Source organism: Lycium ferocissimum, unplaced genomic scaffold (genome assembly GCF_029784015.1).
Source record: "Lycium ferocissimum isolate CSIRO_LF1 unplaced genomic scaffold, AGI_CSIRO_Lferr_CH_V1 ctg16141, whole genome shotgun sequence".
In the NCBI taxonomy this organism is placed as follows: domain Eukaryota; kingdom Viridiplantae; phylum Streptophyta; class Magnoliopsida; order Solanales; family Solanaceae; genus Lycium; species Lycium ferocissimum.
Window position 1 is genome coordinate 7129 of NW_026716442.1, and position 14223 is coordinate 21351.

Genomic DNA, 14223 nt, shown 5'->3' on the forward strand with positions numbered 1-14223 from the left:
TGCCCAGAAGGGCAAGTCTACAGCGGCAGGCGAGACTAGCCGAGCCCGGATGACTACTAGGGCTCGTGCTCAGATAGAGCCGGAGATTGTGCCTCCGACGGCTAGTTCTGCTACGCCGCCAGTATCGGAGGGGTTTGGAGCAGCTACAGCTGCAGCACCGGGGGCGGCTCCACCGCCAGCTCCCGCGGTACCAGTACCTGTACCTCCAGTTCCCCAGCCAGGGGCGGATGATGGGACCCTACGAGAGGCAGTACAGTTGTTGACTCGGTTGGTAGCAGGGCAGGTCCCCAGACAGGAGTAGGGGAGGATCGTGCGGACGGGCGCGACGGTCGACGGGGCCGTGATTTTCTACTTTGTGGGCCACGAGTTTTTCGGGTCCAAGCCTGTAGAGGACCCTTATGAGTTTATCCGACAGATGCAGCGGACCCTGCGACTGATTAGTGCTTCTGATACAGAGTCGGTTGAGATGGCGTCATACCGGTTGCACGATGTAGCAGCTAACTGGTATGAGTCGTGGATGTTGTCCAGAGGTGAGGGTGCCCCTCCAGCCGTATGGGGCGAGTTTATCGAGGCTTTTCTGGCCCATTTTCTGCCTCCGGAGGTGAGGCGAGCCAGGGTAGACCGATTTCTGCTGTTGAAGCAGCGGGGCAGGCCAGTTCGGGAGTACAGCTTAGAGTTTGATTCACTGGCCAGATATGCGCCCGCATATGTAGCTAGCATGACTGACCGGATGCACCGATATATAGTGGGGCTGGATCAGTACTTCGTTGATAGCTGTTTGGTATTGGCGGCCCAGACCGGTATGGATATTGCCCGTATACAGGCCCACGCCCAGGGCATGGAGGACAGACGCAGAGGGCGCCAGCCTGATAGAGTTGATGACAGGGGTCAGCCCAAGAGGGCCAGATCATCTGGGTATTCTGGGGATTTTCGAGGCAGGCAAGGACCGGCGTCGGCGGCGAGTGGATATGATATCCTCCCCGGCCGGCACGGGGCACACCCCCGCGGTTTTCGGCGAGGAGATCGAGAGGGTGGCGCGGGTTATTCGGGGGCGGCCGAGCTCCGGGTTTTCGGGCTCACGGTTGGACGAGAGGTTCCGGCGGTCGGATGAGACCTCCCGGACCTCCGTGTTCCCCTTTGTGGGAGACAGCGCCGGGAGAGTGTTTTCGTGCCACGGGCGCGTGCTTTACTTGCGGCCGTCGGGGCCATCGGATGAGAGAGCGTCCGGTTAGGGGTGGTTCGGGCGGTTCGGCTCGGTCACCGGGTCGGCCGGTGGTTCATCTTCATCCTCGGTAGCTATGCGCCTGCGGGGGCGAGGTACACCAGCATCGGCGGGCCGAGGCGGGGGTCGTGGTGGAGTTCTGGTTCTAGCGGTCCTTCGAACCGCATTTATGCATTAGCCAGCCGACAGGACCAGGAGGCGTCGCCTAATGTCGTCACAGGTATATTATTGGTTTTCTCTCGAGATGTGTATGCATTGATTGATCCTGGTTCTACATTATCATATATTTCTCCCCTTGTTGCTAATAAAATTGGGATAGAATCTGAGTCGATAGAGCCTTTTGAGGTAGCTACACCGGTAGGGGATTACGTTATAGCCGATCGATTTATAGAGATTGTTCAGTGATTATCTGTGGCCGTTGTACTAAGGCCGATCTGGTAGAGTTAGATATGACTGAGTTCGACGTGATTATGGGTATGGATTGGCTAGCTTCTTGTTATGCTAATGTTGATTGTCAAAAGAAGATAGTCCGTTTTCAGTTTCCAGGGGAACCAGTTATAGAATGGGCAGGTAATACAGCATCGCCGAGGGGTAAGTTTATTTCATACCTCAAGGCTAGGAAAATGATCAGAAAAGGCTATATTTATCATCTGGTCCGTGTTCATGATTTAGAGGCAGAGGCACCGACTCTTCAGTCAGTCCCAGTGGTTAATGAATTTGTAGATGTATTCCCAGATGAGCTTCCAGGTCTTCCCCCCGAGCGGGAGATAGAGTTTGCTATTGATTTGTTGCCAGATACTCAGCCTATCTCTATTCCTCCGTACAGAATGGCACCTGCAGAATTGAAAGAATTGAAAGAACAACTGAGAGATTTATTGGAGAAGGGTTTCATTCGGCCCAGTACATCACCCTGGGGAGCTCCGGTATTATTTGTGAGGAAGAAGGATGGATCGCTGCGGATGTGCATTGATTATCGGCAGTTGAATAAGGTAACCATCAAGAATAAATATCCCCTCCCCAGGATTGATGATTTGTTTGATCAGTTGCGGGGTGCCGGGTGTTTCTCGAAGATAGACTGCGGTCGGCTATCATCGGGTACGGGTACGAGAGGTGATATTCCCAAGACAAAGCATTCGGGACCCGATATGGGCACTATGAATTCGAGTTGATGTCTTTTGGGTGACAAATGCCCCGGCGGTATTTATGGACCGATGAATCGGGTATTCGGACCGTTCTTGGATATGTTTGTGATCGTATTTATCGATGATATTCTGGTTTATTCTCGGTCAGAAGCAGAGCATGCAGACCATTTGAGGACGGTACTTGGCACACTTCGGCACCAGAAATTATATGCTAAATTTTCTAAGTGTGAATTCTGGTTATCTTCAGTGGCATTTCTGGGACATATTATTGGGGCTGATGGCGTCCGGGTGGATACCCAGAAGATTGAGGCCGTAAAGAATTGGCCTAGGCCTACGACGCCGACGGAGGTGCGTAGTTTTCTGGGATTGGCCGGTTATTACAGGAGGTTCGTAGAGAAATTTGCTTCGATTTCAGCGCCTTTGACCAGGCTGACTCAGAAGGGAGCTAAGTTTCAGTGGTCCGATGCTTGCGAGCGTAGCTTCCGATTCTTTGAAAGAGAAGTTGACTACGGCTCCGGTCCCGACTCTTCCGAGGGTCCAGATGGGTATGTGATCTATTGTGATGCCTCGGGTATTGGTTTGGGGTGTGTGTTGATGCAGCACGGCAGGGTGATAGCTTATGCTTCTCGGCAGCTCAGAAAACATGAAAAGAATTATCCTACTCACGATTTGGAGCTGGCCGCGGTTATTCATGCTTTGAAGATGTGGAGACATTACTTATATGGGGTTCACGTTGATATTTATACAGATCATAAGAGCCTCCAGTACATCTTTAAGCAGAAGGGAGTGAACTTGCGACGAGAGGAGGTGGTTAGAGTTGTTGAAAGATTATGATGTTGATATTCTCTACCATCGGGGAAAGCTAATGTTGTGGCGGATGCACTTAGTCGCAAGTCTATGGGTAGCCTAGCAGACGTGCCATCAGAGAGGAAAGAAATGGTTCGCGATATTCATCAGTTGGCTAGTCTTGGAGTTCGTTTGGCTGATTCTGGAGATGTTGGGGTTTCTGTTCGAGGTATTGTTGAGTCCTCTATTACAGAAGATATTAAGCGGCATCAGTATGAGGATCCTATTCTGGCACAGTACAGAGATGCAGCCCCGGCACAGGAGAAGACTCCGTTTGAGATTTCACCTGATGGAGTGTTATTTCACAGGGCGGATTGTGTGTACCGACGTTGCGGGGTTGCGGCGACGAGGTTATGGGCGAGGCACATTATGCCCGATATTCGTTCACCCGGGGTCGACGAAGATGTACCATGATCTCGGATGTTTATATTGGTGGGATGGTATGAAAAGAGATATAGCGAGTTCGTCGCTCGGTGTCCGAATTGCCGGCGAGGTTAAGATTGAGCACCAGAAGCCCGGTGGGCTATTGCAGGAGATGGAGATACCGACGTGGAAGTGGGAGATCATTAATATGGATTTTATTACGGGTTTACCTCGCACTCCACGGAGGTATGATTCCATTTGGGTTATTGTTGATCGGCTGACGAAATCAGCCCATTTTCTTCCGGTTCGGACTACTACTCAGCTGAGGATTATGCCGAGCTTTATATCAGGGAGATTGTGCGACTTCACGGAGTTCCCTTATCTATTATCTCCGATAGAGGTGCCCAGTTTACAGCTAATTTTTGGAGATCCTTTCAGGCAGGATTGGGGACGCAGGTGAGTCTCAGTACAACATTCCATCCCCAGTCTGACGGACAGGCCGAGCGCACTATTCAGACATTGGAAGATATGTTGCGGGCCTGTGTCATTGATTTCGAGAGGTAGGCGGGATGATCATTTGCCGCTTGTTGAATTTGCTTATAATAACGAGCTACCACTCCGGTATTCAGATGGCACCTTATGAGGCATTGTATGGCAGAAAGTGTAGGTCACCGATCGGTTGGTTTGATGTTGGGGAGACTGAGTTGATTGGCCCAGATGTGGTCCAGCAGGCCGTGGATAAGGTGAAACTTATTCGAGAGAGATTATTGGCAGCCCAGAGTCGACAGAAATCATATGCAGATAATCGTCGTCGACCTTTGGAGTTTCAGATTGGCGATTGGGTTTTCCTGAAAGTGTCACCTATGAAAGGTGTTATGAGATTCGGCAAGAAAGGGAAGCTCAGTCCGAGATATATTGGGCCTTATCAGATTGTTCGTAAAATAGGCAAGGTTGCCTATGAGTTAGATCTGCCAGCTGATTTGGGAGCCGTACATCCGGTATTTCATGTTTCTATGCTTCGTAAATGTATTGGTGACCCCTCCAGAGTTTTTCCTGTAGATGATATTCAGGTCACAGAGGAGTTATCTTATGAGGAGCCCTATAGCCATATTGGATCGTCGGGAAAGAAAGTTGCGGAACAAAGATGTGGCTTCGTTAAAGTCTTTGTGGCGGAATAATAACCGAGAGGAAGTGACTTGGGAAGGCGAGGAGCGAGATGAAGAAGAAGTATCCTCATTTATTTTCAGAGCCTACAGGTAATCCAAATGCTCTACTTGATTATGTTGTTTGATAAATGAATTGTTGTGAAAGTTGAAAAGGAAACTCCCCCAAATTGTTTGTATGACCCGTAAGGTTAGTTTAACATTCGAGGACGAATGTTCTTAAGGGGGGGAGGATGTTAGAACCCGTATTTTTGTACATTGGAACAATCCGGATTAATTATGATAAGTTAAGGACAAAACTATTTCGGGATACAAAGTCGGGATTTTTGACCTTCGATTTTATTTTGAGATATAAGTTGTTCATGAATTTGTTGGTATGGAATAATTAGGAGAATTTGGGACCAAAAGTGATAAAATTGGAAGTTGAAAAAGTCATCCAATTCCCATGTGTAGCCGTGTAATGTGGAGTGGCCCACACAAATTTTTGTGTCATCTTTTAATTGAACAACACATTAATGTGGGCCAAGATTTTGTACAACTAAAAAGGGGGAATTAAAAGATGACCACTAGTCATCTTTAGTTCATTTCATCCACTTAGAAAAAAAAAAAGAAGTTGAAGACCCTCCATTGAGGCTCTCGGCCAACTTCAAGAAAAATCCACTCCCATTTCTAGCTCTTCTAAAAATTAATTCCTTGGTGTAAACCCATTATTTTGAGGTCCCTAAGTAGCATGGAAGCATCGTTGGAGCGATCAACCCACTAATTTTCATCTTTGGAAACCCTAGGCTATTGGGAAATTGAAGGAGAAAGGTAAGAATCATTTATGCTTTGTATGTTATAAAGGTTGTTTGTATCTTGTAATATGTAAAATTGGATGAATATCATGAAATATGAAATGTTGGAAGTGAGTTGTGTGTGTGTGGAGCTTGAGCCGTGTAAATGGGTGTTTGTTGTGTTGTGTTGAAACTATGAATTAATGCCTAGTTAGTTTGTTATGATCATTGTAAGGTGAAGAACGATTGAGAATCATCCATATATGTATATGTGTAGTGTTGGTCGAAATGGGTCATATTATATGACAATGAACGAATGAATATCGCTTAATGTTTTAGTCGTCGTCGTTGTGAATTCTATGTTGGAAATGAATGTCTAATGACTTAAATTGATGTTGTAGTTGTTGTGGACTGATTTGGAGATTATTGTACATTTAATGTATTTTGTATATTGATGAAAATAGCATTGTTAGAATGTGAATTGTGGATACAAATCATGATTTGAAAATGAAGAAAAAGTTATAGGGGTGTCTCGGGTTGAGGGGCTGAATTCGGCCAAGTTGGAGAAAAATTTGGATTGTTGGAAATGTTGTATGAATTGCTTAGGATGTCTTTAAATATTGTTGGTATGGGTTCGGGTTAGTATGTGAATGTATAAGCGTCGATCTTGGCTTGAAGGTAAGCCGTTGAATCGAATTCATGAATGTTGTCGAATGATGGAAAAGAAAGCTATTATTGTTGTATTGCTTTCCGGATTGGTTGTTGATGTTGCTAGGTTGGTTATTGTTGTTGTTGTTGATTGTTTTGGCCGAGTTAAATTCTCGGGGTGTCCTATTTACCGGGGAAATGCTGCCCAAATTTCTGTAGAATTAAGGGCAAATTTGGAATTTAAGGCCAAAAAGTCATTAGCTAATGTTTGGCATTTTATGACTTGTTTGTAGACATTGGGCAGCCCGAATCGTAGGTTGGATTTAGCTTGAGTTTGGATTATATTGGAGAGCGTTTGAGGTATGTAAAGTAACCTTTTCTTTTGGCATGCCTTAGTTAAAATAGGCTATGATACGAGCCTCTAGGAAACTCTATTCTCGCAATCCGAGCTTGTCTATGATTCGCATTTGTTTCCTTGGTATTCTTGTGCTAATATGCCATAACATTGATCCTTATATCCTTGGAATTCATAAGTTGCAAAGGTTATGTGAAAGCTGATTTTTTTGGAAAGAATTTATTCTTTAACGATTCTAAAACTACAAACGCCCATAACTTTCTCAGAAAAGCTCGGATTGCTTTGAAATTTTCGTAGGAGTTTGTATGATATAGAATGAGTATGTTTTTCATAGGCGGGCCCAGTTCGGGTCTACACCCGTCTGTGGGTCCCGCGACGTTCCCTTATGAAATTTTGACAACTTTTGAAAAAGAATGTTATAATTATTATTCTGATTTCAAATATGACTATTTTACTTATCTTTGGATTTATGACAATGATTTTATGCATATGATTACTCACTACTCCGCTCGTGCCTACTATGATATCGTTCGCCGGTTCCCGGGCCGGTTCTGTTGTCGTGCGCATTATGATATACTCCGGTGTTATGCTGTGTTTATGGTTCACCGAGTTCCTCGCTCGAGGGCCGGGTTCCACTTATATTTGGTGTGATGTTGTGTATGGCGATATGCTGTGTATGATATGTGACGGAGATTCGGAGATTTGAAACTTTACGGTGTTATCTTGTGTTATGGCGCCATCGACGGGCGGGCGACCATATTTCTGTGCCCTATGCATGATTTATATTTTGAAGTAACATTTTGATATTTTGGAAATGCATTTACTTTTTTCCATCTATTTCGATTGTGACTCGATTTGTATACTACATTTTACGCTTTGCATACTCGGTACATATTTCGTACTGACCCCCTTTCTTCGGGGGCTGCGTTTCATGCCCGCAGGTACAGACGCACAGTTTGGTGATCCACCTGTTTAGGACACCCTCTTCTGCTATTTGGAGTGCTCCTCTCATTCCGGAGCTTATATTTTTGGTATATATTTGTTCGTGCATTTGTATATATTCGTTCAGGGGTACGGCGGGGCCCTGTCCCGTCATCTGATTCTGTCTGTCTGTTTAGAGGTCTGTGGACATGTTTGTGGGTTGTGCCTACTTCCGTACAGTTGTGTTTGTATATGTTGTGTTTGGGCGATTCCATTCGCCGCGGCAGCCTTGTCGGCCCGCATATGTATATATGTTGTTTACTCCAAATTTCGTCGTACTTTAAGGGATTTAATTTGAAGGCTTAAAGATAAGCGTATTTTACGGTAAGCCTAATAGTAAAGTGAATGGTTTTATATGTAGATTACGAGACTACGAATGATCTTATGTAGATTGCAAGATAAGAAGTAAGTTGGAAAGTCGAGAGTAAGCTTCCTGCATGTTAAGGCTTTTCCTTTCTTCTTTTTGGTACGATCCTATGATACGAAAGCGAACAACGAGTAATCGAATATATATTACTCTACTTCTTAGAATTATTAGGAGTATTTCGAGTTCACGATGATCGTGTATTCTCTATTAGGATTATTTTTCCGTCATGGGTCTTAAATGTTGTATCATGATAATGTTAGTGTATGTTTATGCATTACATTCATTTGCATACATGCATGACCGTGACCGAGTGACTGTTATACTTGTATATTATGTATATATATATATATATATATATATATATATATATATATATATATATATATATATATATATATATATATATATATATATGTACGGGGTATGGGAAAAGGCGTTATATACGCATTACCACTTAATCACCGGTGCACGTAATGACGATTATTATGCCGGTGGGCCATTATGCTATTATGCCCGAAGGGCCTAAATGGGATATGGATCGGGCCGTACGTTCCTCGGCACTATGACCTATGTATATCATACGCCCGCAGGCATTTTCACGCGCAGATATACGTATATTTTTCGGATAGTCGGACATGTAGATGCGTTCATACGGACATGTTCGGATAATCGTACTTACGGATACATTCGGTCGGTCGGTTTAACTTACGAGTTTGTATTTTCTTCATGACTCCTATGTGTATGTTACTCTTATGCCTTACATACTCGGTACATTTAATCATCGACTCACATTGCTCGGGGGGATGCGTTCATGCCCGCAGGTTCAGATAGCGAGGGAGACGAATCACATCCTTAGGGCCGGCTTCTTCACTGGTGGACATTCCTCTGCCGCCGAGTTGTTACACACACACACACGTCTAGACCGAGTATGTGTTACGATGTTTATGGGTAGGGCGGAGGCCTCCGTCCGATCCACAACATGTCCAATATGTCGACAGGCTCATAGACGCTTATATTCGATCCGACAAAGTGTGGCCGCTCGACATGTTTGGTTACATAGTTTTATCGGGTAGCATGCGCTTGCACCGATTCGCCTTAGTGATGCATGTCTATATATATATATATCTTTTGAGGGTTGTGACCCTCGACCCCTAATATCTATCACCAACAGATCATGTTGTGAGCGCCTGGGTGGCCACAACGAGCATGGCGTGTATGTTATGTATGTGTTGTGGCATCTAAGAAGGTCCACGGGTGTCCGTCATAGCCCTCCTACTGGCCGTGACATATCCACCATCCGCCTTTCGAGCCGAAAGTCGTGATAGAGAAATCTTAAGGAAGATAACGCAAGGATGTTTGAAGCTACTTTTCCCTAGTCATCAAGTGTTTTACTTTGGGAATACCCAACGACGGCTTAGAAGAGGGGTTTTGTGGACAAAAAAGGTTAATTCCGAAATAAGGTCATTAAATGCGTGCATCGATCCGCGTATACCTTGCCGAATTGTTCGTCGCTACGGCAAGAGCTCAACTATGACGGTGTTCACCCGGCTACGCGGCGAAGATGTCCCCCCGGCCCACAACTGCTTAACTCTCATCTAATTAAATTACGATAAAATATTACACTTAAAACTCCCCCGGGGACTAATCTTATGACAATACACTTGGTTTTGTACGCGGGCTGCGGAACACCTAATAACGACCGGATGGGTCGTTACAAAAAAAACACTCTTACCCCTACGATACCTACATGGCATATATTATATATAGATAAGGTATCATAGAACGTTGATCATTCCTTCAAAAATACTACTCGTCTTCAAAGGATACCTACATGGTATATCATATAGTGACATGGTATCGTACGGAGTGACATTCATTCCTTCAAGAAAATATTGAGTTCTCTATAATACCAACCTGGTATATCATATACTAACAGGTATTGTGAATGACGATTCATTCAGCAACTTTTAACGATCACCACATGATGCCCACGCACGGTACATGTTTATATCTTTTGAGGTATCATAGAGGCAAATCGTTCGGAAAAAAAACACTTCTCGGTTCTTTATGATACCCAGACGATATATTCGCTTATCTTTATCGAAGGTATGTAAGGCTTTAGTTATTCTTCGGAAAAAAAACACTCATCGGTCCTCTATGATATTACGAGCCTTATTCATATACTAAAGGTATGCGTAAAATGCAGTTCATTTCTTCGGAAAAAAACACTCGTGATCCTACATGATACCACCGCGGTATATGAACCTTGCAACGGTATATTCATATCATCGAGGTATACGTAGAGAAGCTGGTTCATTTCTTCGAAAAAACAACTTCTCGATCCCCTCATGATACCCGCGATCATAGATATTCATATCTTTAACGAGGCATCGTGTAGGCCAGTTCATTTCTTCTAAAAAATTCCTGCCTTACTATGATACCCACATGATATATATATCATATATTATACACTGATAGGATATCATGGAGAAAATGATTCATTCTTTCAAGAAAAACACAACTCAATCATCTATGATACATACATGGTATATATCATATACCAACAGGCTATCATGGATAACTGACCCACATTATATAGCATATGATTTCATAAAGTACTGAGCCATTCCTTAAAAAAAGAGCCCCTCATCTATGATACTCACAAGGTATATATCATATATTGACATGGTATCTTAGAGACTGGTTCATTTCATAAAAAGACACTTCTCAATCCTCTATGATACCAACCCGGTATATATCATATTAATGATCATGTAAGGCCTGCTCATTCCTTACAAAAAGTCATCGATCCTCTATAATACCTGGTATATATAGATATATCATATACGAACAGTGTACCTACGTATAACCGACATGATATCATAAAGAACAGGTTCATTCCTTCAAAAGAAAAAAAATTATTAAAAATAAAATACAAATAAAAAAAAGAATAAGCTTAATTTTAATAGATATTTTAATTTTTATATTATTTCTAACAACATTTACTTGTGAAAAAAATATTTAAAAAATAGATTCATACTTTAACATAAAATTTATTTTTATTTACAAAAAATAGAAAATTATAAAAATATAATAAAAATAGAAAAGTAAAAAGAGATAAAATAACCAATAATAAAAATGAAAAGAGTTATTATTAATAGAAAAAGGACAAAAGGGAAAAAGAAAACAAAACCAAAAAACAAAGAATTAAAAGAAGATGAGAAAAGGACACAAACAAAAATTAAAGGATAGGAACACTACCAGCAGTTGCACGTGACTTCAACAATTAAGGTCCCGTATGCTTGGGTATGGAGGAGCGAAATGGGGTCATCGGGGTAAAACGTTTTAGCCGAATAGGTAAGTTAGTAATTAATTAGTATAGGGGCAGTTTCGCGTAATTATTTTGCTTCTTGTGGGTAGTTCGTGTACTTTCCCCTTAAATAAACAAGACTTTTGCAAGAATTAAATTCACGTTGGTTGCATTTTAATAAAAAATGAAAAAATAATTTTGTACTCGGTTTTTACTTCTGTTAGTAGAAAGGGGTATATCCAAATTATTTACGTAACGGTAAAGATATCAATTAATCATTAAAGTTAACGGATGATACATTTACTCTAAATTTTATGAGTCATTTTCACCTCCTAACTTTATTTTAAAAATTAAATTTCCCTCTTAATTTTAAATAATAGTCATTCTCCACCCTTTATCTTAATTGACTTTTTTAAATTTTTATTTTACCCTTAAATTATCAACTTGTATTTTTTTCTTTTATTTCTTTAAAATTATAATTTTTATCTTTTTAATCTATGTAACAAATTTTCAAAAAATATATATAATTTTCAAGACAAAAAAAAAAGTAAAAAATACTAATTGAGTATATAATTTAATGTGTTCTATAATAAAATAAATGAGAAGAATAAAATTTTATTAATAATAATCAACACTTTGATATCTATTTATATAAGTAAAAATAACAAATAAAAATAATAAATAATAATAACTTTATAAATACATTTTTAATGCATGTAATCAAAATAATTAATAAAAATAAAGGTAAATTATTTAATAAATTTTATTTTTTCATTATAAATAAATTTTAAATTATAATTATATTCCATTAATGACAATCAAAATTCATTTATATATTGACAATAGAAAATTAAAAAAAATTAAATATACATATATATGTAAAATAACAGGTAATATGAGTGTGTGTATACATATATACATGCATGTACATACATAATATATACTTCATGTATGTAATATTAAATTATCAATCAGAAAAAGTAACATTAGATTTTGTGATAAATTTATAAAAAGGTTATTCTACTTATAAAATGTGAATTTAAATAAAAATTTATAAATACTTAGTTTAAAAATGTATATTTTATATAACATAAAAGATATTACATAAATGGAGGATTGTAAATGTTAAGAATAAAATAGACATGGCATAGAATAAAAGAAAAAAATATCTATAATTTATAACTACGAGAAGAGTTTGAATTTTAAGCAAAATTAAATATTTGGACCTTCACCCTAAATCCCTCTTCTCTTGGACGGAGAGACCTGAACCGTTAAAAAAGTGTAACCAAAACACTGGTCTTTTAATTGCAAAAACAGAAAATGATAAAAAAAAAAAAAAAAAAAAAAAAAGGAGATTGAAAATAAAAAAGGTATGATTCAGTTAAACAACAAACGATGGATTCACACAATAAAATTCCATAAAAGTTATTAAAACATAGGAGGAAATTAAACAAGGGAGAGAACTGGTACATAGATAGACATATAGATCTATAAAACAAAGTAGCATAGGAATGAGATCTAATCACTGTCGCTGCTGCTGGTGCTATCATGTCCATCATGCTTCTTTTCCTTCTTATCCTTCTTCTTCTTCTTCTTCTTCTTCTCCTCTCCATCCTTGTGATTGTGCTCTCCACTTTCATCTCCATGGATCTTCTCCTTTATCTTCTCAACAATCCCTTCTTTGTGCTCTCCACTATGCCCATCCTCTTTTTTGTGGTGCTTTTCTTCCTTGTGCTTATCGTCATGGTGTTTTTCTTCCTTGTGTTTATCGTCATGTTTGTCTCCTTCCTTGTGGCCTCCGATGTGGAGTGTTTCTTCTATCTTGTGGAGGATTCCTGACATGCTTGGTAATTGACTAGTATAAGAAAAAATGGGTTTGGCAGAATTGTGATCCGGGTGAAGAAAATGATGAATAAGAGGGGGTATTTATTGGGGAAAAGGAAGGTCCTCTGCGCGTTAGTCCATGTCAGCATTTTACATTTATAACCCTCTTGCGCGTACTCGAATCCACCACCAAGATATTTTTTCTCTTTTAAAAGAGAAAAAGATACTCCCTCCACTCCCTTTTAATTACAGATATATTTTACAGACCTCCCTCCGAATATTACGTTTGAGATATTTCCCTCATACTCTCTCCGTTTTTATTTATGTAAACTTATTTTTTATTAATTCGTACGGAAAAAAATAGTTTATTTTATGTTTGAAAATAATTTACTTTTATCCAATGATTTATATCCATAAAAATTATATGTGCCTCATTTAACACTATAAGTTTAAAAAATTTCACTTCTTTAAACTTCGTGTCTAGTTCAATACGTTCACACAAATTGAAACGAAAATGACTATATATATATATATATAACAAGTGTCTACTTTACCAAATTTAAATGATAATATTCCATTATTGCTTTTTTCTAAATGGATATATACTGTAATTTTATTTTTATTTTTGAAAAAGGGAAAGTAGAACACAATTAATCCTTTTTTTGGGTAAGTAATAATTTTTTTATTTACCAAGTAATATTGACAAAGGTTAAAAAACTGACAGGCCTGGATATAAGTCACAGCCTTGCACACACTGAGGAAACAACTGTTCTGCGAACTGCTACCTCAACTAATGCTTAATAATTCATATACAATATAATAGATTTATAATACCACTAGTCAAAGAGAAAAGGAAAAATAACCAATCTAAAAGCAGAAACAGGTTTTGGGAAAATTCTGAATATTGTACTCTTCCCATGTTTTATTTATATATCATACTTCTTTTTTTTTATCTGTCTTTTTTTTATCTGTTCCAAATTAATACTATTTTGATTTCAACATCTTATTTTACAAATATTGTACTCTTCCCATGTTTTATTTATATATCATACTTTTTTTTATCAGCTCCACACTAATATTATTTTAATTCCAACATCTTATTTTACCTTCAAAGACACTCCATAAAAATGACATAGCATAATTAAGACCATAATATTTAAATGTGATAACTACTATTAAAAAGGGCAAGGAATTGAAAGTCAGAAGCAAGCAAAGCCAAAAGTTAAACA

At 39.7% G+C, this 14223-nt stretch overlaps 1 protein-coding gene across 1 annotated transcript; it reads right to left on the reverse strand.

Moving 5' to 3' along the window:
- Positions 1–12570: 12570 nt before the first annotated feature.
- Positions 12571–13072, reverse strand: LOC132042557 (protein SRC1). Its single transcript, XM_059433081.1, has one exon. It carries the CDS (start codon positions 13010–13012, stop codon positions 12689–12691), a length of 324 nt encoding a protein of 107 aa, XP_059289064.1. The 5' UTR covers positions 13013–13072; the 3' UTR covers positions 12571–12688.
- Positions 13073–14223: the final 1151 nt, after the last annotated feature.